Consider the following 26,520-nt stretch of genomic DNA (forward strand, 5'->3'; position numbering starts at 1 on the left):
GATTGCCCATCATTGCATCACGCCGGTTAAGGGGCTAAAATTAGTGCCATTACATTAAAAAGCCAGATTTTAGTGGGTTTTATTGAGTTTTTTGTGCAGTGTAAGAGCAGCTATTGAAAAAGAGTTGGGTCGATATCTGGTTTTGCTGGTCCAGTCTGGTGTACAGCCTTAAACGTGTTTGATTTTATGCAAAAAAACTTTGTTAACTTTGTGACTTAACTTGATTTGACAAAAGTAATCTGCATTAGCAACCTGTGCTGTGACAGAGTTTGCTTATTTTTTTTAGGTTAACTTTGAATTTATGGTAAGACTAACAGACAGCAGATGATTTTCAGATTGCACGTCTTTCTGTTGTTAGCCAATTTACATTCCTAAATAGTTAGATTTTGTTGTTGTTGTAGTGGAGTATTCTATAATAATTTAATGCAAGTACTCAAATTAGAAATTACTTAAAATGCCCATCCCTATATGCTATGCTGCCCTCTTCGACTACCTGACATCGAGAGTGACCGCTCATTAGGTCATGATCAAAATTGAACTGCTGCTACGCAAAGAGAGCACTTAAACATTGTTCTCAGAAAGTCATTCACACTGTCATTAGCAAACTCTGAGCTGAAGCAATATTCACAACAGTGTTTGGCACTCTGACTCAGTCTCTGAGGACAGGAGGACATTTAGATATGCTAATAATATGTTTTCACCGCAGTTGGTTAATTGCTGAGGCAACAAGGCTAATGCAAGTGCGCTGTGACTGACATTCAGATTCAATAATTGGAATAATATAATAATAAAGTTAACTGGGGATTCAGAAGGGGGAGAGTGCACTTGGAATACAGACACTGTCATAGTTTTTTTTTTTTTTTTAAATGTGCTGCAGTTTTGTCCTTCCATTACTCCCGCTGTCTGCAGAACAAAGGCCATGAACAGACGCGAGCGAGAATGTAAATAAACAAGTAAGAGTATTTGCTTGTTGAAATCCCCAAGCCTTTTTCATTCAGGTCTGCGGCTTAATGCATTAAAAATTCTTGAAAGAAGGCTTTTAAGGTTGGCTGAAAAGATATTTTTGAGACACATTTAAACAATTTTCTTAAGAAGCATTTGAAGGGACAAAAGTAGTTTCTCTGTTTTTCGGCTGGTGTCCTGGCTGTTCAATGTACAATTTCAAATTCAGGCTGTCATGCGGGGATGGGAGGACTACTCGTGTCTGTGTGTGTCACCCCCTGAGCAGACGAGACCACACATCTCTGACAGCACAGAGCCTGTAGGAGCGCGCACTCTCTCTCTGAGACGTCCTCATTTCCACAGTGGCACGGCATTCACATATGCACTTACAACAAATATTTACCCAAAACACACAAACATACACGCATACATTCAGTTCTTCTATGTGTTGAATTCGCATGGCAACAATCCATTTTCCAATTTCCATCTTATTCAACATTGCCCTCTCCCTGGCACTGCAAATCTTGCTTGGCCTGGAACATATGTTTACAGTCTTAGTAGGAGGATCCCTCGGGCAAGTGGCACATCTTCCTACAAGAACCATCCGAAGCTCCCTGGTGAGCGGCTGGCTTGTTTAAAGGGCTTGCGGGGATAGTGAGGCTCAGCCAGAGGTGGAAAGGTCCTGGAAGTCTGCAGGCCTCAGAGCTTCACAAGGACATGAGTTCTTGCAGAGGGCAGTGATGCCAGGACAATGGTTCTTTTCCAATCAGTACACAGATTCAGTTTCTTCTCATCTAGCCCTGATGTCTGTCAGAAGAGTCACAGCCACACCTCCCGCATCCCCTCCCAGCCTAGTGACTCAAGTCGAGCTTGTCGGCTTGTTTTAAACAAGCATAAGATTGTTGCAGGCAGGGAAATGCTAACGAGAGACGTGGATGCTAATGAGGAAGAGCAGCAGTCATTTAGGCCGGGAAGGGAAACATTTCAGCAAACAACACATGGACTGATGGATGAAAATAACATCTATTATGTAAAAGGACGTTTCCCCCGGTGAGCTCAGGTCAAGTATGTGATAAATGCCAAATAATTGCGTGTGAGCGCTTTCCTGTTTTCACATTTGCTAAACTAATTTTTTCACACACCTCTGACTGCATTCTGTAACCCAGAGGCTAATATCAGTCATGGATGTTACCAGATGGTTAAGTGTAATAAATAGTGTTTTTTTTGTTTGTTTTTTTTCACCCCAGTTAAACGTATTACCTCTCATCTCTCATGTATTACCTCTCATCTCTCTCACAACTTTACACCCCCAGCTGTCTCTCTGTGCAACAAAGTTGCCCTCCACAGTGGAGGATCACAGCTGACCACTGATCCTGTCATGGCAGACTTGGCCTTCATGTCTTGTTATTTGCTCTGAGGACTTGCACAGTGCTTATCAAAGTGCCCCGCCTGCTGATTATCTCTCCAAAAGAGCAGAGACCAAAGCTGTGAACACAGAGACTGTTGGATCAGGCTTTTCCACAGGGGTGAGGACAGCAGCGTGCTCCATCAAGAGAAAAACTACATTTCAAAGTGGCATACGCAGCGTCATTTATGCAATACTATTATGCACAGCAATATCTGCCTTGTATTCCAAACAGGTGTTGGAGAAAATTAAATTTGCTTTTTAAAGCTATAATTGGTAACTTTTATGAAAACAACTTTGTGTCATATTTGCCAAAACTGTCAGTATTGTCTGAAAGAAGTTCATGAGACAAAAGTCATCTTCCCCCTTCTATTGCTTGTTATGACATTCGCTAGAATCGACCTCATCGCACCAAAATCAACCAATCAGAGCGGAGGAGTCTCTAATGCAGTTGTCAATCATGTCAAACTGTCAAATTAGGCAACGCTGATCAAATGTGAATCAGTAGGGGGGCACTGCAGTGAGGACAAAGCCTCTGTGCATGGAGCCCACCCCACCAGTTAAGCTACCCGGCACCCCGGAGACTTGGCTCTGATTGGTTGTTTTTGTTCACGTGCAGTAAGGCCATTACAAGAACAACAAGACAGAGGAATGTGTTTTTTCCCGAACTATAAAAAAGTTTTTTTTTTCTTAAGAGTTGCCAAGCTCAATGCAATTAATTATTTTGTAGAATGCTTTAAGAAATCCGTACTTCTTGTTTGAAATAGAGACAACAACTAACTGTTTTATTTTTGTTGCACTTGATTATGAGTGTTCAGCTAAACTAGAAAACAAGGCTGACAGTTCAAATGTAAAAATGGTCTGGCAAAAAAAAAAAGAAGAAGCTAAAATGTCCAAATGTACAATCACAGCAACTTCACAATGTACAATAAATACTCACCCTGTTAAATAATCTGCAGTTCCTACAATGTTTTTACTGTGAAGCAGCTGAACGGAAAGTTTTGTTTGCATGAACAGCAACGTACTAATTACAGTTTCAGATTTAGGAAGCTTTACGTTTGAAAGGGACATTTTTCCCTTTTTGAGGGTTTTATTGGATTGCAATGTTTATAGTATAATATTATGATTAGTAATGCATATAATAAAGTATTCTATATAGAGAGCACCACACTTAAAAAGGAAGAGCCTCCATTCATTTCCACAGCCTATTCAGGTCTGGGTGGCTCAGCGGCAGCAGCAGACTGAGTTAGTGATCAGAAGGATGTCCTTCTCTATAGCCACGTCCTCCAGCCCTTCCTGGGGGATCTGAGGCCAGACAGGATATGTAATCAGTCCAGCATGTTCTGGGTCTGCCCAGGGGTTTCCTCTCAGGTGGCTGTGCAAGGAATATCTTCACAGGGAGGTGTCCTGATCAAATGCTTAAAAAACTTCTTCCAAATGTCTGCACTCTTCCCTTGCCTTTAAATGAATTGTTTGAAGCGTTGGGGAATACGCTAATTCACCTTTTTGCTCAGAAGTTGCGTGCCAGACTTTGTCTTGGCAGGGCATAGTTACTCCCTGCTGGTTGCCTGGCAACGTCACAGTGAGGACAAGACTTCAGGAGGTGGCTATTGTAGGATCTAAACAAACTTAATGTAACCTATTAATTAGTGCGATTTAGCGGTGGTGGTAGGGGGAGTTTTTACCTTGAGACAGAGCCAAGTCTGGAGTTTCTTCCTTCTGCTAAGCTAAACTAACCAGCTGCTGACTGTGGCATCGTATTAAGTGTACAGAAATGAGAGTATTGAACTTCTCATCTGAATAAGCATATTTCCCAAAATGTCACACTATTGCTGTAAGGGTGAGCCCTGTAAAAAAAAAACCTCTCAGCTGCTTGTATGCCTGATCTTATTCTTACAGTCATCTCCCAAAGCTCATGACACTAGGTGCAGGTTGGAAAGGTAAAAGTTTGAAAGTAGGTCAGCTGGTATCCAGAGCTTCAGGTTCAGCTCTTTGTGCGCAACATCGGTTCAATATAGCATCCCCATGATGCAGCACAAACTCAGGTGCTGATGTTGCCTCATCTTATCCTCAAGACCCTGCAGTACTTAAACTCCCTCACTTGAGGGAAAGCCTGAATTCTAGCATTAGACCAGGCTGATGAAGAGCAATTGAACAAATGTGATATTCCAACACGTTCTCATCCCAACTCGTCACATGGTGCTGCTCTGCCGGGACCTTCCGTGTCCACGTAAGACATTTTAGGTATCCTTCTGCATCAGCTGTTTTCGCTCCAGGATGCTGTTATGGTGTTGTCAACAAATGCACATGGTGAGATTATGTCATGTTGGGATGAAACAGCCCCTTACCTTGATGTCAACAAATGCACAAAGTGAGATGAAGCAGCATGGTCCTTAGTCACGGATGGTTAAGTTGCAACTGTTGCATTGCATAGGCAAAACCACATTGGGCAATCAGTCTTCTGAAGCAAAACAATGGGAATTTTTACCAACTAAATTGAAAATGCAGCACGTTACGTTTTAGCTCTCAGTAGAAGTAAGTATGTCAAAGCATGTGTCAGTGACCCGCATTCCCAACCAGAGGGCGCTGTGTAACTATTTCGTGACAGGGAGGTCATCTGGATGTCAGGAAGCAGAGCGCGGACGTGATGTTGGAAAATGAAGCGGGCACGGCGAAGCACTGTGTGGGACCATTTCGACCTAAAGGAGGAAAATGCCATCTGTAAACACTGCGAAGCTGTGTTCAAATACAACACGGCGACGACAAAGATGCGTTAACACTTCAGTAATATTCATGCCATCCTCTAAACAACAGCAACACACCATCGGTGTTAGCACGGAAGAGATGCAGCGCACAGCGGGCGGAAAAAAATAACCCAGTCAATCTAGCGGCTATGGAGAAAGACATAATTATGGTGGAGGCCAAGGCTTTCGGATAATGATGCATCTGCTTGAACCGGCATACAATATCCCATGACGGAGGCGAAGTCTGAGCTGCTAGCTAGCTAGCACCGTTAGCAAGGTTGCGTTGACAACAGACGTGACAACGGCGTAATCCCGTCAGTGACGTGTACGGCAGACTCGTGCAGCACAGGTGGACTGTGGTAGCCGTCCTGTCAGACCGGACCGTCACCAAGCTGCACACCGCCAACACACAGGAGCTGCCAGAGGAGTTACGGGAGGCTAATGGAGGATGCAGCTCCGGTTTTAGCCACGCGGAAGCATGCAATGTCAGCGGCGTCGGAGGTCTCCATCAGCAGCACTAACTCCACCACATTTAGCCTCATCAGTGGATATCTCCTGAGGAAAGAGGAAGACTGACCGTGAATGGTGGAATTCAAGAATAATCCGCTTATAAATTTACACAGATCCAGTTTGACCAGGTTATGTCCTCCCTCCCGATGGTCGCAACGATGCTGGACCGTGGTCACAAGGATCTGGGGTTTTTAACACCTGCACAGCGACTGGATGGAAAAGCTAAGCAGGTTGAGCTGGTGGGGATGTTGGATGTGGCGATCACAATGATGCGACAGCGATGGGAGCTGCAGCTGTGCTGCTGTGGTCTAAGTCCAACCACTGGCAGCATGGACACGGAGGTTGAGGACTTTTTACGGGACATTACCCCAACCTTGGATACTAAGCCGACAGACGCGGGGAGATTCCCCAGACTGGCAAAGCTGGCACGTCAGTGCGTCTGCATACCTGCGACATCGGGACCATCTGAGCGGTGTTTTCAGCCGGCTGCGCTCTCACACCCAGCCATGTGGACATGCTAATTTTCTCCAACAATAACAAATAGACAGAAATCGGGACCCTGTGAGTCTGAAATATGTTTCTGTTTCTCTTCTTATTTTGCAGCTTTCCATTTAGTCTGTATGTTAGCAGGGGTGATTTTTTTTTTAGCATATATGCATACTGTTGCTTTGGAAATAAAACTTTGATTGAGGAAAAAACGCATTTGGTATTTTTTATGCAACGCTTTATGTTGTTTTTTTAAAGCAGGACTAATCGATTGTTAATATTAGGATGCTTGATTAAGTGTTTACAATTTGCAACCCTAGTTTGGATTGTATGTTATGTGTTTATTTGTGTATGGATTTACTGATTTTATTGGGGTGTGTGTTTATTTACTTCTTCTTTTCTTTTTTTTTTAAAAAATTATTCTAACTTCTTAAAAAGCTTCTGATGGACAGGTGTTGCACAATAGCATTTCGCTACAAACACTTAACACAGTTTATCTATTTCTTGTTCATAAGCGTACATTTCTAATACTACTTTGATGTCCATATCAAATAAACTAAAATAAAATAAACTTAAGTGTTACACGCTGATTGTAATGGTAAAAATTCCCTCTCTTTGCAGGTGATCCTGATTCTAACCAAGCTGTACGACTTTCATATTGGTAGCGTCACTGAGAGCACTCTTTGGAGGTGAGTACAAAGGAGAATCTTTTTCATAAATTATTTACACATAGATGTGTTTGACTCCTGTAATGCTGCTCTGGTGTCAAAGGGCAGCATTAGCCTTGATCCACAATGATCCTGTGATTAGCTGGGTGTTTCTGCTAATTGACCAGTCAGTTTAATATAATGTCTGCTGACTGACAGCAAACAGCATCAGACTTGGCCCTCTGTGGTACACCTTTAAAACAAATGCCAGGACTTCGTCATCTCTGCTTTTCCTGCTCATTTTCTGGTACAACTTTGAAGCATCAGTGTCTTTTCCCACCTGTCTGCTCACCTCGTGTCTTTTTCTTATCCGCCCCCCTTGTGCTGTGAACAGTGTGTTCTGGTGTCATGCATGGTCAGACAGGGCACTCAGTGTAGAGGATGCTGTTTGCCATGCTCTTGTTCTGGCATATTATCTGATATATTTTCCTTCCTCACTCCTCCCTGGGAATAAAATAAACACGCATAGACATGCACACACACACTGCTGAAACAGCATGAGTGTTATAAAGTGTAAAAACACACTGATAAAAGGGATGGGCAACACATTCCCGATCAGCTGCGTGAAACTCATTAACAAATTGTGGATTGTGTAACATGAATACAGTTACTTCTTTGTCTGAGTTTTAGGATGATGCCACTCACATGACAACGTCCCCTCTGGATAAGATTTTGATTTTTGATCAGAGTTTTTCCCAGATTATCAGTGTACTGTTTAAGGGAATTGGGTCCTCACTGCTAACTGACCATTCACCAAACCCCCCGAACAGTGATTGTCAATTCACAAAGCTTAATGCTAATGTTATAAAGAAAACATTTTGATCTATTGTTCAAAGAACGCTTTAAGGATGTTTATCATTTCAAATAATGTCCCTATAAGGTTAAATGCTGACTGAGATGTAACGTTTTAACTGCAACACTCTGAGGATGTTTTGGGGATGTTGAAAGGTTGCAGGTCATAGAATGTTCTTTTATAAAATGTTCCCATAATGTTACATGAGAACAAAGGAACAACATTCGCAAAGCAACATTCAGAACATGTTATTGAGGCCTGAGATTACAGACCATTTTTTATGAAAATGTAATGTAATGTGATATGTTTACAAAAAAGAACATTTTTAACATTTATTTATGTTTATAGAGAGTTTTTTTCCCCCAGTTGTTAGCTGGTGTATCTGTCAAACAGTGGATTTCTGGAGTAAAGCCTTATTTGTCGTTGGGTGCTTGACCCTTTCGATGAATAGAAATGATGTGTTTTTTACAGAAAAATGCGTCACTCAGCACTTTCCTTTCATGTCATGCACCAGGAGAATTTCTGTAATATCCTGGACAATGCCATATTTTGTTGCATACTGTTATTGGGTAGTGTTAGTAACTTTTTCATGGAAATAGCTGTTTTCAATCCAAACCAACTGCAACCTGCATTTAGAGATCACATGTTCACAGAGGCAGCCGTCTGTCAGCAGTAGCTCCTGGGGAGCTGAGAGGACAGCAGCTGGTCAAACTGCCTTCATCTGGCTGACTGACAGCAGACATTTACTGAACTAAAATATTTTTTATGTCAGGTCAGACCACCATAGTGAGTGAGGGAAATCTGCTGCTCACAGACAGACTGGGAGCTGGTCAATCAATGAATATACGGTAAATAAGTTAAAAACGCATATACAGTGAGATATTTTTGTTATTCAGCACAGCTGCAGATTATGCAGCGGTGCAGATTATGCTTCGCTGAACACGACAGAAATAGACTTGGACTGTAAAAATCGAGAAAGTTCTCTGGTTACCATGAAGATTTGAGCCTGCTTTTGAACTGCTGCCAAAGCCCACTGTACGAGCAAACTGTCTGGGATATCTAGCTCAAGGTTACGATTTATGTGCTCACACTGTGTGGTCAGATTGTCAAGCCACCACCTAAGTATTCACGCTGTATGTGTTTAAAGAAAGACAGAAAAGAAAATGGCCCATTTGTCTCTGTTCTGGCTTTAATTGTTAGTAAAAATTCTTTGAGGGAAGGAAGGAGTGTGTTTGCTAGGGGAGGGTACAGTTCATATATGTAGAGACAGACATCCCCAAAAGGGCTTAAAATCCCATTTCTACAAAAACGAGGCAGTCCTAGTTGTGATTCCCCCTCTCTCTCTTGTTCTTCTTCTTTGTCTCTCTCCCTTTTACACACACTCAAACACAAGTTAGCAAGAAAAAGCTGGAATTCAGTCAGACTCTGAAATGAATTGTGTGGCTCCAAAATCGGGTTAGAAATTGGCTCATGCAACACTTATCAAGTGTCAAGCACCCTACTGTGAATCAGGTTTTTGAGCAATACACTGGAGGTAGTGTCTTTTTTTCTAGCTTTTCCAAAACCAGTAACACAAGAGCAAAAGCATAAGGAATTGATGAAATTGTATGTTTATCTGCTCTAACATAAGCTGCCATTGTTAGCATGTCTGCCAAACTAGCAAACAGTCAATTCTGTGTCAACAGCATTACATTTTACTGTGAGGCAATGCCCACACCGTAACTGGATGTCTTTAAAAGGATTAAAAGTAACCATAAGTGAAAGAAAATCTAAGACAGAAAGCTAGGAGACAGATGTACTGCAGTTTTTTGGAGAAAAATAGAGTATGAGTGACTTGTTTGTTTACTACTCAAAAACATTGAATCCCATCCCAGTTCAAATTTCCTTTTTACTTGCCCTCTCCAATGATGCTGCTATGTACTTGGGTATGCAATTACTGGTTCAAACCCCAACCGCTCTGTTTGCCTGAGATAGGAGCAGTATTCCATCTGAACAACTTTTTTTTCTCTTTGAGATTTTTGAGATGACAGTCCTCTAAAGCACGAAACATTTGCACTTCTCAAGTTTCTCACTCTGCCCAGCTTGAAGCGGTAGTTTGACAATGATAAGCTGTGCCAAAGTGACTGCTAGCCATTTTTGACATTTAGACAGCTACTGTGTAATTTGGACCCTGAGGCGAAAACAGCGTAGTGTTTTGGTATTTGAATAAGTGCAAAGAAAATGCAGTCCCCTGATATTCTGCGGTGAGACAGAACACAGCTGCTTTAGCTGCAGACACTGAGGATAATAAAACGGTCTGGGTACACTTCTTTAATAATGAAATGATTGTTTTGAAAAAAAAAGTGTCTGCTACCTGCATTTCTAAACTGTCTCTGTCTTTGCAAACTCTGACTACCTTTTCTCTCATGTTTTCGTGTTATACAACTAAGTAAACTTTGGAAAATAGAGTCCCACAGTATTTGTAGTCAAAATCTGTTCATTTTGACGATCCCTATAGCCCTTGTTGCATAAACACCCCCAGACATGCCCCCCATCATCACAGCCACCACAGATGGCAGAGAGAGAGAGGACATAATGTGGCCTAAAGGAGAGGTGAAAATCATCTGAATGGAGCTGGAATAAACTGATGTATTTATTAAAAGCCAAGATCTGGTTATCAAACTGCATTATCTCATCCAATGTCTCCTTCAACAGTAACCATGGGGAATTATGCGTTTTTCATTGTAGTTGCTAATTTGCTGGACATATTTTATAGCTACCTTATTAGATTTTGAATGTAAAGGTTTACAAACTTTCTAAAACCTCATTTAAAAAGTGATTACAGCCCACTAATGTTTAGCTTTTGTAGGAGAATGGTAGTATTTATTTTCAGTGTCAATAAAGGCACAACATTTAGCATGACTGTTTTGCTTTCAAAATAAAAGCAAAAAAATGTTTGAAAGTGACCAAAGATGGGTGTTGTGCCTACAATCTTTGATTAAGTCGATATGGGAATTGTCCTCTCGTAGGAAGTGCTTATACAGTTATGTTTGGTGGAAAAGTGTTTAATCGTGTGTGTTTGTGTCCCTTTTATTAATCATTCTGCGTCCCATCTGTAAATTCTGATGTTTTTGTGGGTCTGTGAATGCAGAGCAGATGAAATTCATCATGCGTTTGAGTTTTGTTGCGCATGATTGATCAGTTGATCCATTCAAAGCTGATTGGATCGATGGATGAGAAGAGAAGCAGAGTGAGTGAATGGAGACTTTTAGATCCAGCACAATTAACAGTGAAGTTTTACTTTCACCGTGACAACAGTATGCTCGCACTCTGATCATTATAGATACTACAGATCATTTAGTTACTTGCACGGGTAAAGTTAATGATGGATTTGCTCATCCTTACTCAAAACTCGTCACATTAAAAAGGATTGGGGTGGAGAGATCTGTGGCAACAAACAGCACTGATATGTGTTTTTGGGAACTGGATACATTCAAAGATGGCGCTGTATTCTGTCAAAGTTGCTCAGACCAAAAAGCCTCCACAGGCTTCTGTGTTTTTGTGCCCATACAGCATGTGCAGTGGAGTCCTCCTCCAACTGAGCCGGCTGTCTTACTGTTGGCTGCCTGCAAATGCAAATGGGATATTAAATCATTTAATCATACAACTCCTCCAGACTTTCCAAATGATATTTGACCAAATGGATCAAGTTCTTAGAACAGAAAAGGCTTTTTCGTCATTGAGTTATGAGTGTCAATGACATAGTCAGTTGGTTTTAGCCTCGGAGCTTCCTTCACAGGCGACAAAAAATTCTGATAGTAATTACTGTGTTTTCATTTTTGGCAGTCAAAGAATGAATTTGTTTTATAGTGGCTTCTTTTACAATGATTGTGCAAGACAAACAAATTGTTTTTGGGCCAATGTGCAACTTGTAATGAACAAGAAAGTTGCACTATGCAAAATTGCTTCAAAGCTGTGCTTCATGCCAGGGGGCTTGGGTAAAGTTACATTACAACATTTCCCGAAACATAACAACACTTCCCTAAACACAACATTTCAGAGAACAAAGTAACATTTCCCAAAACACTACAACATTTGAAAAAACAAAATAACATTTCCCAAAACACAACAGCATTCCTCATAACACCATGAAATGTTGTAGCGGAAATGTTGTTTTGAGAAATGTTGTAGCGTTTTCTGAAATGTTGTACTGTTTTGACCCACAGGGCCACCGTAAGGAAGAGACCATGAATAATGTGGCTCTTGGTGAAAACCTCCTTAACAATTAAACACAGTATGAATCTTAATTGGGAGAAGTTTCAGCTAGTCTGCAGTCTTCACCACTAGATGCCACTAAATCCTACACACTGCGCCTTAAACTAGTTACATAAGGCACAAAAATACTAAATGAATGGACTAAGTTCAAATTCAGGTCAGGGCAATGCCAGCGTCATAACACTAAAGTTTTTCGAACTCCCACTGAACGGGTACCTACACAAACTATTTGCAGCTTTCAGCAAAGTACATTTAAGGCAACAACCTCAACAGGATGTCTGAGTATTATCCTCGGCTCCACGGAATATTTTTGCACACAAATAAGCGATGATTGGACTCACATAAACCCTCGCGCTGTCATCAGAGTTAAATGCACCATGACAGTTTAACTCTGTAGGGAAGGCGTAATCAGGTGAAGTAATTTATCCATGGCGTGAGAACAGGGACATCACTGTGGTTGAAGATCAGTGTTATTGGCAGCACTCCCAGCCCTGTCACTCACCCACAAACCTACAGTGAGGGGAGCAGCTGTCCATCTAGGTTTGACTTTCCAGTGTGTCAGTGTCTGAGGAAATGCAGGGTTGTGTATGTATGACAGGAGTGTTAGAAGCAGAGGAAGTTGAAGGAAGCAACATTGACAGAGGACTAAAAAAAAAAAGAGAAAGATAAAAGGCTAACTATTTATCGAAGCAGCCTTTTTCTTGAATCAGCTCAACTCTGACGGCGCAGAGAAACCTGGCTGTCTCATGTCAGCTGTGGTCTGTGATTCGTCTCTCTGTTGCTTGCTAATTGAGATCACAGCTCTGATAGGGTTTGAAGAGGAGCAGTTGGAGAGAATGTTTATCACTTCACGGGAAGACGTCCCAAATGGCACGTCTAACGCTGCCTTTTTGCAAAGGTCAAGGCGGTGGCAACACCTCAAAGTATTGCCCAGTCAGTCTGTCAGTTTTAATGAACATCCTGACCTTAAACAATGAAAGCTGATCAGTCAGTCTATGCATAATTTAATAATCAAAGGGCCCGTCATTTGTGCGTGGTAAAGGGGGGAAAGAAATGCAGGCGAGCTATTCATTGTTGACGATAAATCAACTCAGCAAAACAATTCTTCTTCAAAGTTGTTCAGCCTCTCTCATCTGGCCTCTGGAGTATTGTCCCTCCGTAGATGAAAATTTATCAAATATGACAAGCCCTGTACTCATTTGCAGGTATTCAGACGTGGGTAAATTAATGCCAACAACAAAGTCAGGTTGTATTTTCCTCCTAGCCTTGTATGAATTTGACATATTCTATACTTGTACTTTTTTTGCAAAACAAGCTGTGCAGCAGTTGTTTTGTGATTTTCTTGCAGTGTGTTTATTGAAGTTGTGCTCACAGTGTGTTACTGGATCACTGAACTGGAAAGCTTGATGATGAGCTGATGTTAATCTTTTTTTCTTTTTTTTGTACCCTTCCAACACACATAAACGAAAGTCCAGTCCTTTTTTCTTAGTTTGTTTTGTAACAAATATGAGTCATATTGTGTTGCTGTTATAAGTACGACTAAGTTATCAGAGACATTCAGTATGGTAACAAACAGCATCCTTAAACTTAGCTGTGTATACTGAGTCCTCGTTGTCACTGACAGAGTCAGTGGCTTTTAGCATTGGAGCTCCCCTCACTGGAGACAGAAAGCACCATTTTCAGCTCAGCAGTGATAAACAGTATGTTAGTTCCTGATAAAAAAAAAAAAACAGTTAAAAGGCAACAAAAACCACAGAAACAATCATGATGCTACACCTGCAGACAGCTGCTAACTAAGATATTAGCTGTAATATCTTGGCAAGACATTACAAAACAAAGCTTATTTAGACCTAGTCTGTGCTGAATGGGTTCAGTTTGAGCCAGAAAAAAACTCCAGTGAACTGAAAAAGTGGCTCTTTTGAATGTGATGCAATCTTTAATTTAAACTACATAGTGATAATGTATCTTCAATGGTGCATTAAAGCTTCAGCTGGTAACTTTTATTAAAATAAATAATGTTATGCCATATTAGCTGAAACTGTTACTTTATCCACACAATAATACTTGGGACCAATAGTCTTTGAAAAATCATGTTATTTGTCCTCCTTGTATTGCTTCTAGTCGCATTTGCTAGAATCTCCTGCGGCTGTTGGCAAACAACCAATCAGAGCCAAGGAGTCGCTAACACACCTGTCAATCACTGTTTGTGACTGTCAAAATATGAAACGTGAAAGGGGGAGAGAGAGGGGAGGACATGCGGCAAAGGCCGGGATCAAACTCGCGGCAGCAGCTGTGGTAGCCTCTCTGTATGGGGTAAGGGTTAGGGTTATCTTTGTACTGAACTGTTCAAAATTAATAAAATCAGAAAACTGATATGAAACTTGTATTGAATTTGCTCTATGCTGTCTGAGTAACATGGAGTATTTTCAGCTTACATCCTGTGTCTGTGGTAAAGTATGGCTGTCTGGTGACATGTGTGGGCATCCCGCCACATTGCAAAGGGTGCATTGGGCACTCTTTAAGGCAGAAATCACGCCCTGCCCCCCATCTGCAGTTCTTTGGGGTGACGTGACGTCGTGTACAAACAGCCTGTTAGCATCATTGACGTTGACACAGAGATTTCCATTGGCTCTACATGCAGTAAATGATATGACAGATTCATTTCCGTTTATTAAAACTGGTTGCAAGGGTTGGAGGCTGATTTGGCTACTTAGCTTCACTTAGCAACAGCGCATGTTAGAGAATCAGTGGACTTGTCTGTCTGACAACTGACTCACTGTCTTTGCTTCATAAATGATGTAACTGTCCAAATACTTACACAACGGACAGTTGTCATTGTATATTTGCATTACATTAGCATGTGATTTGAGAGCTCTAGTCTTGTGGAGTTCTTGTACATTTTACAATGTAAGCTACAATCATTATGCAGTCTGTGCTTTGAAACTGTTCAATCAGCATCTGAGAATGAATGACTCCCTCTCAATGGACTTATGGATGATAACATCATACCACCAATACACATACTGTTGTAACTGTCTGACTTTTTCTAAATATAATCCTCCAGGGAACATTACTGTAGTCGCAGTCAGTTTGCCCTATTTCATTAAGGCAAATTTTCGCACCAAATGATCAGGCGTTTGAGTCTAATTATTTTGATTTAATTGGTCTTATTCCAGCCTTCAGCAAATTAACGCTGATCAGATGAAAAAAAAAAGAGCATTCTCTCCACTCTTCTTCGTCCCCTATTAACATGCTGATTACAGTTGTAATGATGTTTGGTATGAAGAAATGTTCATTATGAGGATAACTGCCTGAAATTAGTGTCACTGGAAATGACAGTGATTATGAAGTATTAGGTAACAGTTTAGATAACTAGTGGGGAGGGTTTTGTGCAGCTCTAGTTGCTTTAGGTCTTGAACATAATGAGTAGTCCGGAACGGATCAAGAAGTTAAAGGGGCGCTTCACTAATTTTATACATAATGGTATTTTTGCTAGTCATGTGTACTTTCCTGGTTACAACAGCTGTAAAATCTCTTCCAACGACCTGTTTCGAGTTAAGGACAAAACCCCTCGAGATGCTATCAAGGTTCTGTCAATAATTCACAATACTAAAGTGGCAGTATTCAGCGACTTGTATTCGAGCCATTATAAAGCACATAGCACATATATAACAGGGCTTCAGGAAAAAAAAAATCCACTGGAAGCACTAGTGCCGTTTTCTTTGATAGCCAAAAAATGTGCAACTTTGGCTCTGATGCAGCCACCTCTCACTGTCTTTAGTTACCACTCTATAGGCTTGCTAAGTGTCCCGCCTGCAGAACTATCTGATTGGTTACACATTACAAATATAGCCTAGCAACACTGAAGGCTTTCTGGGTTTCTTGTAAGGCATTATATAAATCTAAGTTATTAATATTATTGTTATTGAAGGGTGCTGTGCCACATAGGGGCTAAGTGACTAGAGCTTCTCTTGTGAAGATGCAAGTTGTCGAATGTAAAACAGCAGCAGATATTACTAAAGTTGTACTAAAGTCCCGGTCTTTTACACTGCATTTGCAAAAACACATGCTCTTTCTACTTAACATCCTGCTGATAGAGTAGTCACTGGGAGTGGAAGGAGTGAGATGACGCCTGGATGTGGACAGATATGCGAGCAGATGACCACAGTTTATAAAAAATGCACTGCAGTGACAACACAGACATTTTTTGCACTAGATATGTGTAAAGCGTTTTGGCCGATGCATATTTTATCAGCAAAAGACCCATTTATGAGTAAGCTGTTACTCTTTCACAGTAGAAACTTTAGTGAACACATCATGCACTCACATGAATGCAACAACGCGGTATTTTAACTTGCACACCCACAAAAAATAGTCACATGTGCGATTAAATGACAACAAAAAAAATAACCGCTAGGTGCAGCTCTAATGTATATTGAATTTAGTCATTCAGCAGAATAAGTATATAAAACTATCAGAAATATTAACACACAACCTCAAATTTTCACAAGTAATTATGACCAGGTATTCTATGTTAAAAACCCATTTTTAGACTTGAGTTTGTGTTATAGTTCTCTGTCTCTTCCATTTGTTAAAAGGGCTGTGTGAATGCATGTAATTAGTGATAATAAAGGTGATTTTTTTTGCCATTGGGCAACTTTAACCAGAAGTTTAATAACCAAAGGGAATTAAAACATGAAGGTTAGGAAAAGAAGTAAAACACACCCCCACTCCCATCAGTGGATTTGCACCATCTCTCTTTTGAGATGGCCGTCATTGTTGGAGGGGATTCCCTCGCCTAAATGCAGGGGACATTGGAGAGACAGAGAGAGAGAAAGAGGAGATAGCTCTGCATTATCGCTCCCTGGCTGCAGAGTCCTCTCCCGCTGTGCCAAGATGGGGTCACCTGTGGGTGAGGAGTGACATCCTCTCAAATTGCATCATTTTGCTGAGCATGCTCACAGGCTATGTGATATTTCACAGGTCAGTGCCTATAATAAGGGCTCGGCTCTCTCGGAGAGACCCACCTGATGTCTGTGACCTTTTGCAATTGGGCTTGGTATTTCCCTCAAAACCTCGCCAGCCTGGGCTTGCCAGAACTTTTCAAAAGCACTTCGATCAAAGCGCTCTGGAGAAGATAAGATTGATAAAGCTACTGAGGGCTATCCTAAAATGAGAGAAAATAGTGAATAGTGCAAAGGATAATAGCAACCTTTTCTGCATACGGCAACTACAGTATGATTAAATCAGCACTTCTAAATATTTATGGGTTGGCCATGGATCTAATAACGTGTAATGTGAAGTGTTGTGACAGTGTTGTGTTGTGACAAACCCGACTCTTGAGTTTCTCACGGCTTTACAGTTTTACACAGAGGTAAGAGCAGATTGAAAGTCTTGCCAGTAATACTCCCCCAACCTTTATCGCTTCATATTGTTCTCCTCCCGCCTCCAGCTTCATGCATCCCTGAACACACATTCAGTTTTTAACACCTGTATGCTGTAGAAAGAAATGAGAAACACTTGATATCATGTATTGCAAACGATATATTTAAACAGTGTAAGTGCTACAAAATAAATTGTTAACGTTGACAAAACTTTCAAAATCATAATGTTTCGTTCGTTTTAAAATTTGAAGAAAACTACTAGTTATTAGTAAAGTTATTTAACATTTTTTTCCTAGATAAAAATCAACCGAAATTACACAAAAGCCTGTTTCCCAAACTAGGTATTGTAGAATTACCAACAGGAGAGCATTGACGTGTGAAGTGATTTTATAGTCGAGTCAAGTTATTGAATGTCTTTGAAGTGTCTTTTTTTTCGGTGGTGCAGTATATAAAGATCCCCGCACACTCGTCTCACTTGTAGACTGTATACTGAGAGCAACACTGTTGTCCAGCTCTGAAAATTAAGTTGTAGCTCATTGTCTCGCTGCCTAACAACAGTTGGAAAAAAAAATGTTTTGCCAGTGAGTTATGATCTGAGAAGTTTGAATCTCTAAGTATCTTTCCAACTTTGTGAACTGGTTTAGGCAGGCAGCTGTTGTCCCTGCTTTGTGTTACTGTGTGCCAGCAGGGAGTCTTTTAGTGGTATCAGACCGTACTGGAAAACTTTCTCCACTAGTTTTACAATCTGCAAAGTTTTGGTTCAGTCAGGCAGCTGCTGTCCCATTGTACACTACCAAGCCCAAAACTGGAAACAGACACAGTTAGTAGCAAGCTGGGAAACATGATGGAGTGTTTAGCACTTAACCATTTGAAACTTAAGAAAACTGGCTATGAGCAACTTAACAAGAAATGACCCTAAAGAAATTAGCAAGACATTGGTAAAAAGTTACAAGAAAAGTAAAATAGTAAAAAGTAAAAATATGGAGATATGAAAATAAACAAGGATATGACCTCAAAAAAAGTTAGGATTTTTAATATTTAATATCTGTGACATAATGGTTAATGTGTAATCATGATAATTATAACTATTCCTCTATTTTTTTGATCTAACGTTCTCTTTCTTTTTGTCATTCTTCACATTTTTGAAAATTTGATGCACTTTGCAGGACATTTCTTGCTAAATTACTGATTGCGTTTTCCTTCATGTTTTTAAGAGAAATCACACCAATTTGTTCATGTTTTGGAGGTTTAAATGCTTGTGAAGGGCATCTGAATGCAGCACAAGAAAAGTGTTTGACAACAGTTTGACAAACTGTTGCAAATACTGAGCATTGAATTTGCATGTTGAAAAACACAAACATGCATGTTACCAGTTTTGTGCATTGAACGCGCTCATATTCTTGGCGACCAGTGGACTGAACGCATCAGTTTGCAACTTCTTATGACCCTTAACCTGAGCGTTTTTCAGTTCAAATGAATTCATTTCATTTTCTTATATAAAGCCCATTATCACAAATCACAATTTGCCTCAGAGGACTTTACAGCCTAAGACATCCCTCTGTCCTTAAACCCTCACAGCGGAGAAGGAAAAACTCCCCCAAAAAGCCCCCGTGAACAAAAAAAAAAGGTAGAAACCTTAGGAAGAGCAGCTGAGTAGGGATCCTCTTCCAGGACAAACAGATGTGCTGAAAGATGGTTCCACAGAAGAGCAGCCTGATAGCTGACGGCTCTGGCTCCCATTTTACACCTGCATCAGTTAACAACCCTCTTTTTATGGCATTCAGCATGTCACCACAGCTGGCAATTCAGACCGTGCAGCTACTGAAGCCAGTTCATATGGATAATTGAGGGATTTTCATGAACATTAGTAAGTTACAGATTCTAACGGGGGGAAAAAATCTTACATTTATATGCAAATTGTACCTGCCAGGTCTCAAAAAACAAGTCTGAACATCATCCACATCTGCAACTAATTTGAAGCAAACCATTGAGTTGAAGCATCCGATCAGTCTTTGGAAATATTCGAGTGAATGATAATTAGAAGATTTTATTTTATTAAAAAAAAAAAAAAAGGTAAAACATGAATGTAAACTGGTTAATTTTTTGGACTGTGAACTTGGTTCAATATTCACAATGTGAGCTATGAATGTGAATTAGTTGATTTGAATCTGAGTAAAGTGAACTTTAGCTCATGTGAGGTAGGAACTTGCACGCAAAGCTGCATGTTGCTTTAAAAATAAAAAATGTCAAGTGAATTACAGAAACCTTTTTGTTTTCTCCCTCTTACTTTCCCCCTCGAGTTAACACATAAATCACCTGCGCTGTTATTAAAGAGGTCATTTACTCTGATCCTTTCTCACAATATTTAAATTCTTACCTTTTTTAATTACACACTCTCGGGCTTTTTCCCCATATCCTGGAGCACGTTCTCATTTGCTTCCTGTCATAACAGCAAATGGTGGATTCCATCACGAGGCTTTAGTCTGGAGGCGATGTAAAATTTCATACCCCGGCAGTTCAAGGGCATCTCTCTGTGAGGCGGCTCTGGTTTGTTTTGGGTTTGTGTTAATTAACTGAAGTCTCACCATCCATCCAGATGTCTAATGATCAGCACAAAATCATTTTCCTCCCTTTTAGGAATTTAAAACTAATATTTTTAAGGATTATAAATCATTCACATCACTTTTTTTCTATACTGATCCTTAGCTCATGAATCTGTGATGGAGACCAGTAAGCGCTTCCAATGAGCTACAAAATGTTCTGTGTTTGTCGACAGCAGCGAGTAGCCTGAGAGCTTTGACTCCACTGCTTATCTGAAATGACACAAATATTTCCACGTAGGACAACATTCTGACATCAGTCGCCTGCAGCGTTGTGCTTGCACTGTGGTGGCTGGTGATGTGGCTGGTGGCGTGGGTGCTATAGCTAGGTACGTTTTGTTTTTGCCCACACCAGCTGCCCGCTGCTTGCACAACGGCCAGTTATATAGCCGGCGCCGAGGCTAGATCTGTTGAGATTATGGACGGATTCCTGCCAACGCTGAGAGAGGCTGCCAGGACAGCTGAATGTGTGAACAGCATAAGAGTGTGTGCAGCACAGGAAGAAAGTTTAGTGAAGGTTGGAGGAAAGTTTATTATCCATTTTCTCCCTCCTTCTACTTACTTACCCCGGTAAAACTTCACTTTCACATGTCTGAGTTATAAGTTCCACATGATTGGCTCTGGAGCTGCTTATCAGAAAGAAGAAAGGTAGCAGATAAAGGTGCTGCAAAGTCGTGAAGGATAGCTCCCACTCACCTTCCAGGAGAGCACTTTTTTCCCCCCTCTCTTTGGAAAGTGGCAACAAAACGTGTATTTACCCCTGTGCTGCCGCAACAGGATGCACGCAGGCAAATGAGCAAGCGATCAAACAAAAGACTGTTAGAGCGTGCACAGACTTCTTACACTCCTTCCTGGCTTTTATCACTTCTACCTTACCAAGTCTCCACCAGAGAAACAGCTGGTGTTCTGCTAAACACTCCACGTTTGTGAGTCGCTCATCCCTGGCAAGCGACTTCTACGCTGACAGAAAAGGAGGGAATGATTTAAAACCGGATTCTGCATACACAGTACTTGATGAGCATAAATCCAAAGGAGTTATGGCAGATATAAATCAAAAGTTTGTTTGCAACCCTCATCCATTATGACACAGTTGAAAAAAAAAAAGATTCAGGGAGGTTCCTGCGGTTGCTGAAGCACATATTAAAAAGGGAAATATTTCTCTTTCGCTGTTTGCCTCAGCTCATATATCAGTTCTAAAAAGCAAGCTGTGTCCCTTTATTTTTAGACTGACTCAGTTAGTTTACAGACAGGTCATTAAGCTATCTCCAAATGCCATGGGATAGGCACGTTCCAGGAAAGTATGTGTGAAAGCACACCTGACCCCCATGTCTGTGCTCTACAACTCTTAACAACCTCCCTGAAGGTACAAAGCCTACAGCAGGAAAATGGGACAGTGGATTAGCTTGAAGTAAATGGAAACTGATTATAGATGCAGCAGTTTTCTTGGCAGATCCTGATCTCCGATTCTTTAAAAGTCTGACCTGCAAATTTTGATTACTTTCTTTGTAAGAACTATAATTGACAGCTTGTATTGCAAAAAGTCTTGTCTCCAAAGCAAGAGAAAAAAAATGAAATGATGAAATATTACTTAAAATAGGCAATATTGTCTGCCAACAGTGCTGGAATATTTCACATGCCAAAAGTTTTTAAACAAGTAAAAATATATAGTCTCAAAGAACCCACAGATATCAGATAAAACTAGTGTGGCAAGACTAAAAAAAAGTTCAGTTGTCTAGATGCACTGAAAAGATTTTAGAATTATTTTCTTAATTTGAAAAAGTAGCAAAGGCTAATGCCGTTGTCTTGAAAAAAGGCTATGCTTACGATTTATATCTTAACCCCTTGATACCTGAGCATTGGGCTTGATTTCCCTCAAAAACACGGGAAAAGGGCGACAAGCAACTTAACAAGAAATGGCCCCCAAAACAGCAAGAAATGCGTAATAGGTTACAAGAAAATTACCAAAAAATAAGTACAAAAAGAGAAAAGTAAAAAAAACAAGCAAAACAAACGAATAAATCACATGAAAGTCATAAATATGTGTTTGTGTATATATATATATATATATACAGGTCCTAAAATGTCATTTGTAACCTATTCCATTGGATTACCCAAAATAAGTGATGTATTTCAAATACAGATTACTTTTTGAATACTTCAAAATCATGCAGAGCTCATTCGTCCATGGCTAACATATCCATGGCCGTGTTCTGGCTGTGCGTCTCCTGTGTCACTGGGCTGCACTGTACACACTTTTTTAAGGCTCTGTTTATGGAAAATGTGTGACTCTTGAATTTTACACTTTGTTTCCTAATAGCAAGTAAGCATTGCTCTCTATCTTTCTATATTTGTACTTTTTAATCAGAAAACACATTTTATATTGTGATATGTACTGGAATTGACATACATTATAGAGAACAGAAAGTGGGCAGTTGTTAGTGTAAAGTTATTAAACCCGACTCGAGGCTTCAAAACGGAAGTTCACAAACAAATAGGTGACATCACAGAGGGTTCATACTTGTGGAAAATGCATGACTCTTATCAATTTTAGACCATGTTCTAACAGAAAACACATATTTTATATTGTGATATTTCCTGGAAATAACAGAATATAGCCAACAGCAATTAGGCTGTTATTAGAAATAGTCATTTTCCAGAAACTTTAAGTCCTCCTAGCGATCTCCCTCCAGCCAGCTGCCACCTTATTTGGGTTTATGTAGTTACAGGAGGAGATTTGTAGAGAGCTCCTTATTTCAGCTTCATGAAACAGCCGTTCTTCTTCCAATGTGGGGCTTTCAAAGCTGGCGACATATAAATAGAAACACAGCAGCAGTCCTTACATCCCTAACAGAACATTTCATTAGAACATTTCTATAGAAAAACAGTGCAATCAAACTGATGCTTGCTTGCGTAACATTCACTTAAGACAAAGGGTTCAAGCAAATAACACAAAACAAATGAATGGTCCCTTAAAGTTTTCTAAAATTTTTCACCACAGTAACTTTATTCAGTACCACCAATATAAACTATAGCCGAAAGCAGTCATATTTTGTATTTTAAATGCAAAACTTTGTTACTTGTATTCCATTACTCCGCAATCCGTTGAGATTCGCTGTATTTCCAGTTTTGTCCATATATTATTGCATTTGTTTTCTACATATTAATTGAGTATTTCACAAGCGTCTTCACCAGAGAGCTTCCCTACTTCTCTGGCCCCTTTTTAGCACATGGATTTCCACTTCTTCCTGACCCCGACATGTCAGTTATCATCACTAACAACACTCCAGAGACCGTGTTGGAGCACAAACTTGAACCCACCATCCACTATGGTGCGCTGCCACTCTCCGGCAATACACTCTGTAATAATCCTGCTATTGAATTGCTGTTTTCCCGGCCTTCTTTTGGCATGAATAATGAATGGAAGTCATCCCTGGTTGTTCTTTGCCCACCAGCTTTGCAGGGTTGAAAGATACGCTGGGGGATTTTTCCCTCCAAAGCCTGCACTCCGAGTGAGATTTAAATCACATACAGTACAGTATCATCTGTGATCCACTGTAACAAGCGGAGGACAGAGCAGAGGGAAGGAGGGTTGGGTAAGGTGACTAGGTAATGGGTCAGGTCAGTAGCTGATTATAGCAGTGAACACAAGGTGGATTTATCTTTTGTAAGCTAAAAAAAAAACTCCTTCTAGACCTCATAAAAAAGTCATCATGTCTGGGAGGAATTTAAAAGTTTTATATTTTATTTAAAGATTCATTCTGGAGAAAGCATTCTAGAGCGTGGCGAGGAGGGGAGGGAATGACGCAAAGATACTTGCCTACCCGCTGTCAAGGTTGAATGGAGAACACGGGCTGAGAGTGGGATACACAACAAATGTTGTCACTGAGAGCGATCTTTGAATGTCAGCACTTCTGTCCCACTCCGGCTGTTCCTTTAAGGTATTTCCTCAACACTGCATTTGTCAGGCGCAGTGCAATGATGCGGTCAGGGTTATATTTGGTAAGGCCCGATAGCAGCGCAGGATACTGTGAGCAATTTTTTTTTTTATTACAATTTTTATATCAATTTCTAGTCCTCCTGTCTCCCCTTTCTGTTTTGCTTGTTGTTTACATGTATCACACTCCAGCACATGGTTGTTATGTGAAATCTTTTGTTTTCCACCGCAGGATTGTCTCTGACTTTCTCTGCGCTTTGAATTAGCAGCAGCATGGATCCTCACACGGTCTGCAGGCACATTTCCTGTTTCTGTTTGTTTCACACATGGGTTGCTTTTATATTTTTCCTTTCACTATCTCCCACTAACACAGACACATACATTAACACACACACACACTCACACACACTGTCGGATATGCACGTAAACACATTTCCTAATCTATTGAAAGAGAGACAGACTTTGGCGTACAGTGCTCAGGGTTTTGAGGTTCCATTATTTTTTTCATGCTTCACCGTTCTCTTCTCTCACGTGTGCTTCACCGACAACTGCAAAACACCTGCAAATACAGTATCTTCCTATCTTAATGTGGCAATTCTCCAAAGTCATTTTCAATTATGCTTCAGCGGATTCATTAGAGTGGAGATTGTGCAGCAGCAGTTGCCTCAGGTGATAGCGTGGAAAGATGCAAGTGTGTGTGTGCTGTCTTTGAGTGCGTGAATGCTTCAGTTGGTGTGCAAATTTTCACAAGAGTGCAGCTCAGGGTTAGTGTATATTCCACAGATAAACTCCTTGACAGCTTGTGCATTATGACTCTCCGTGCTGAGATATGCTTTGCTGATGGTAGCAGTGATTATTAAAAAACTGCTGGATGTTTGCAGCCTCTGCTGAAGGCATGCTGCAACACAATCTTGCTTTTTTCCTCTTTTAGATCTAACCAAATGTCATCAGTTTTATTCTTTTGGCATGCAGCAAATATCCAAATGGGTTTTCATTGTCCTAAAAGTCTTTATATTCTGTCTGTAGACCCCAAACAATTCCATTTGCTGATGGAAGTTGCGGGAAATGTGATGTGTATTTGCAGTGTGCATTACGTGCTGGTTTTAGCAAGTAGGACTGGCTGTCTACCTTTCTTTCTGTGTCTTTAATGAATCATTTGTCAACATTACATCTGCCGCATGGATATTTGCACTATGTATGTAAAAAATGGGAATATTGTGCTAAAAATTCACGTTTATATTCAAAAAGAAATCAAAAGCAGAGGAGCTGATTTGTGCCAGAGCTTTGAAGGGTTGTCAGAAATCAAAAGTCTGCCCCATGACTTTCTGTGCATAAATGCACAGCTGTCTGTCTTCTGTCTCCTTCCCTTCAGTGTTATTTAAGATGCAACATTGTCAGGCCTGTATTGTCCAGTGCCTTAAACGAGTGGTGTTGCATAAATGTGACTGGAATGCAGACTCAAAGTCTTAATTGGCTATTCTCTATCCAATCTATTTCATATGATGCTGCGTTTTCATGCCTGGAGATATAATGCAGGGGAAACGGCCCATAGTGATCACGGTTACAGTGATCAGCCCCTTACATCGATCAAAAAGCTTGGGACAGAATATTTCCTACACAAATGCTGTTTAATTATCTTAATTATAGTAATCACATAGGTCAATTTCAGTTTTTTAGGGTCTTTTCATTCATGACGACAAAACTACAGAAGCCTAATTCAATAGTTATTTTATTTCATCTAACTCCCATGATACCTGACTTCACTCCCTTGATACCATCTCTCACGGTAACCCGTCTGCTTCAAACTGGCTACCTGAGGCTGGTGCTGCGTGCACGTTGAAGTCAGAAGAAAGTCAAAAAAGAAGAAAGTCACTTTTCTCTCAAAAAGTAAAATGTAGTCCCCTCGAACTTATGACTGCTATTCATGGCCACGATGATGGAGACAGAAAGCGAATGCATATGCAGAAAGCACCTGTGGTTAAAGCACAGACTGTATAAAAATTATGGACATACCTACCATGACGTCACACACTGGTTTGTGAATTCTGGCTTTGAAGCATCGAGTCTGGCATTTTGGCTGTTTTCATCTTGCTTTTTTTTAAGGCAGAAGTGACCAATTTTGAATGAGAGGGTGGAGCTGTGGAGGTGCAAGGGTTGATTCTGGCTCATAAACTGTGGTGATGCCTTGCAGACATCCTGTCACTCAAATGGAGAATCCTAGTAATGAGTCCTAAAACCCGGAAATCTGTTAGTGTTTCAGCACCTCTGGTTCCCACGTCTCAAAGTCAGTGGTTGTTTAGAAGCCTTAAATAAGGTCTCTCTAACACAAGCTGAAGAGACTTTAATGTTTTATTCTATGATGTAAAATATATCAGTGAATACCCCACTTTCAGACTTTGAACTTTTATATGTGATAAAAAAACACGCTCGCTAACAAGAGGCTAAATGAGACTACAGAGCATCATAACATCAGACCACGCCGAATGCAATTTTATAGCCTTGTAGCGGTGGTGGCTGTACTGTAGTTCATTGTAGCCTAGAAATAGCTTTTTATGTCTGGCCATTCAGGTCCAGATCCTGACATTTGAGTGCAAAGTATTTGAATTCTACATATTATGGTAAAGCTGTGCATGGTGACTGCCCTGCACAGGTTGAAACCTGACTATTGCAATTGGATTTTGCTATTGGCTGATTGGCTGTTACGAAGTGATGGATGTGGAGGCATGATACCAAAAAAAAAAACAATATTCACTGAAAAAAC

General features: G+C 40.5%; 1 protein-coding gene across 1 annotated transcript in view; it reads left to right on the plus strand.

Moving 5' to 3' along the window:
• The window catches only part of sorcs3 (sortilin related VPS10 domain containing receptor 3), a 275,666-nt gene that overhangs the window by 103,295 nt on the left and 145,851 nt on the right, over positions 1–26,520 (plus strand). Inside the window, exon 2 of the mRNA XM_042484973.1 lies at positions 6,709–6,776. Coding sequence (XP_042340907.1) covers positions 6,709–6,776 — 68 coding nt within the window. The remainder of the gene's footprint in view (positions 1–6,708; positions 6,777–26,520) is intronic.

The sequence above is a fragment of the Plectropomus leopardus genome, chromosome 4, assembly GCF_008729295.1.
Source record: "Plectropomus leopardus isolate mb chromosome 4, YSFRI_Pleo_2.0, whole genome shotgun sequence".
NCBI lineage: Eukaryota > Metazoa > Chordata > Actinopteri > Perciformes > Serranidae > Plectropomus > Plectropomus leopardus.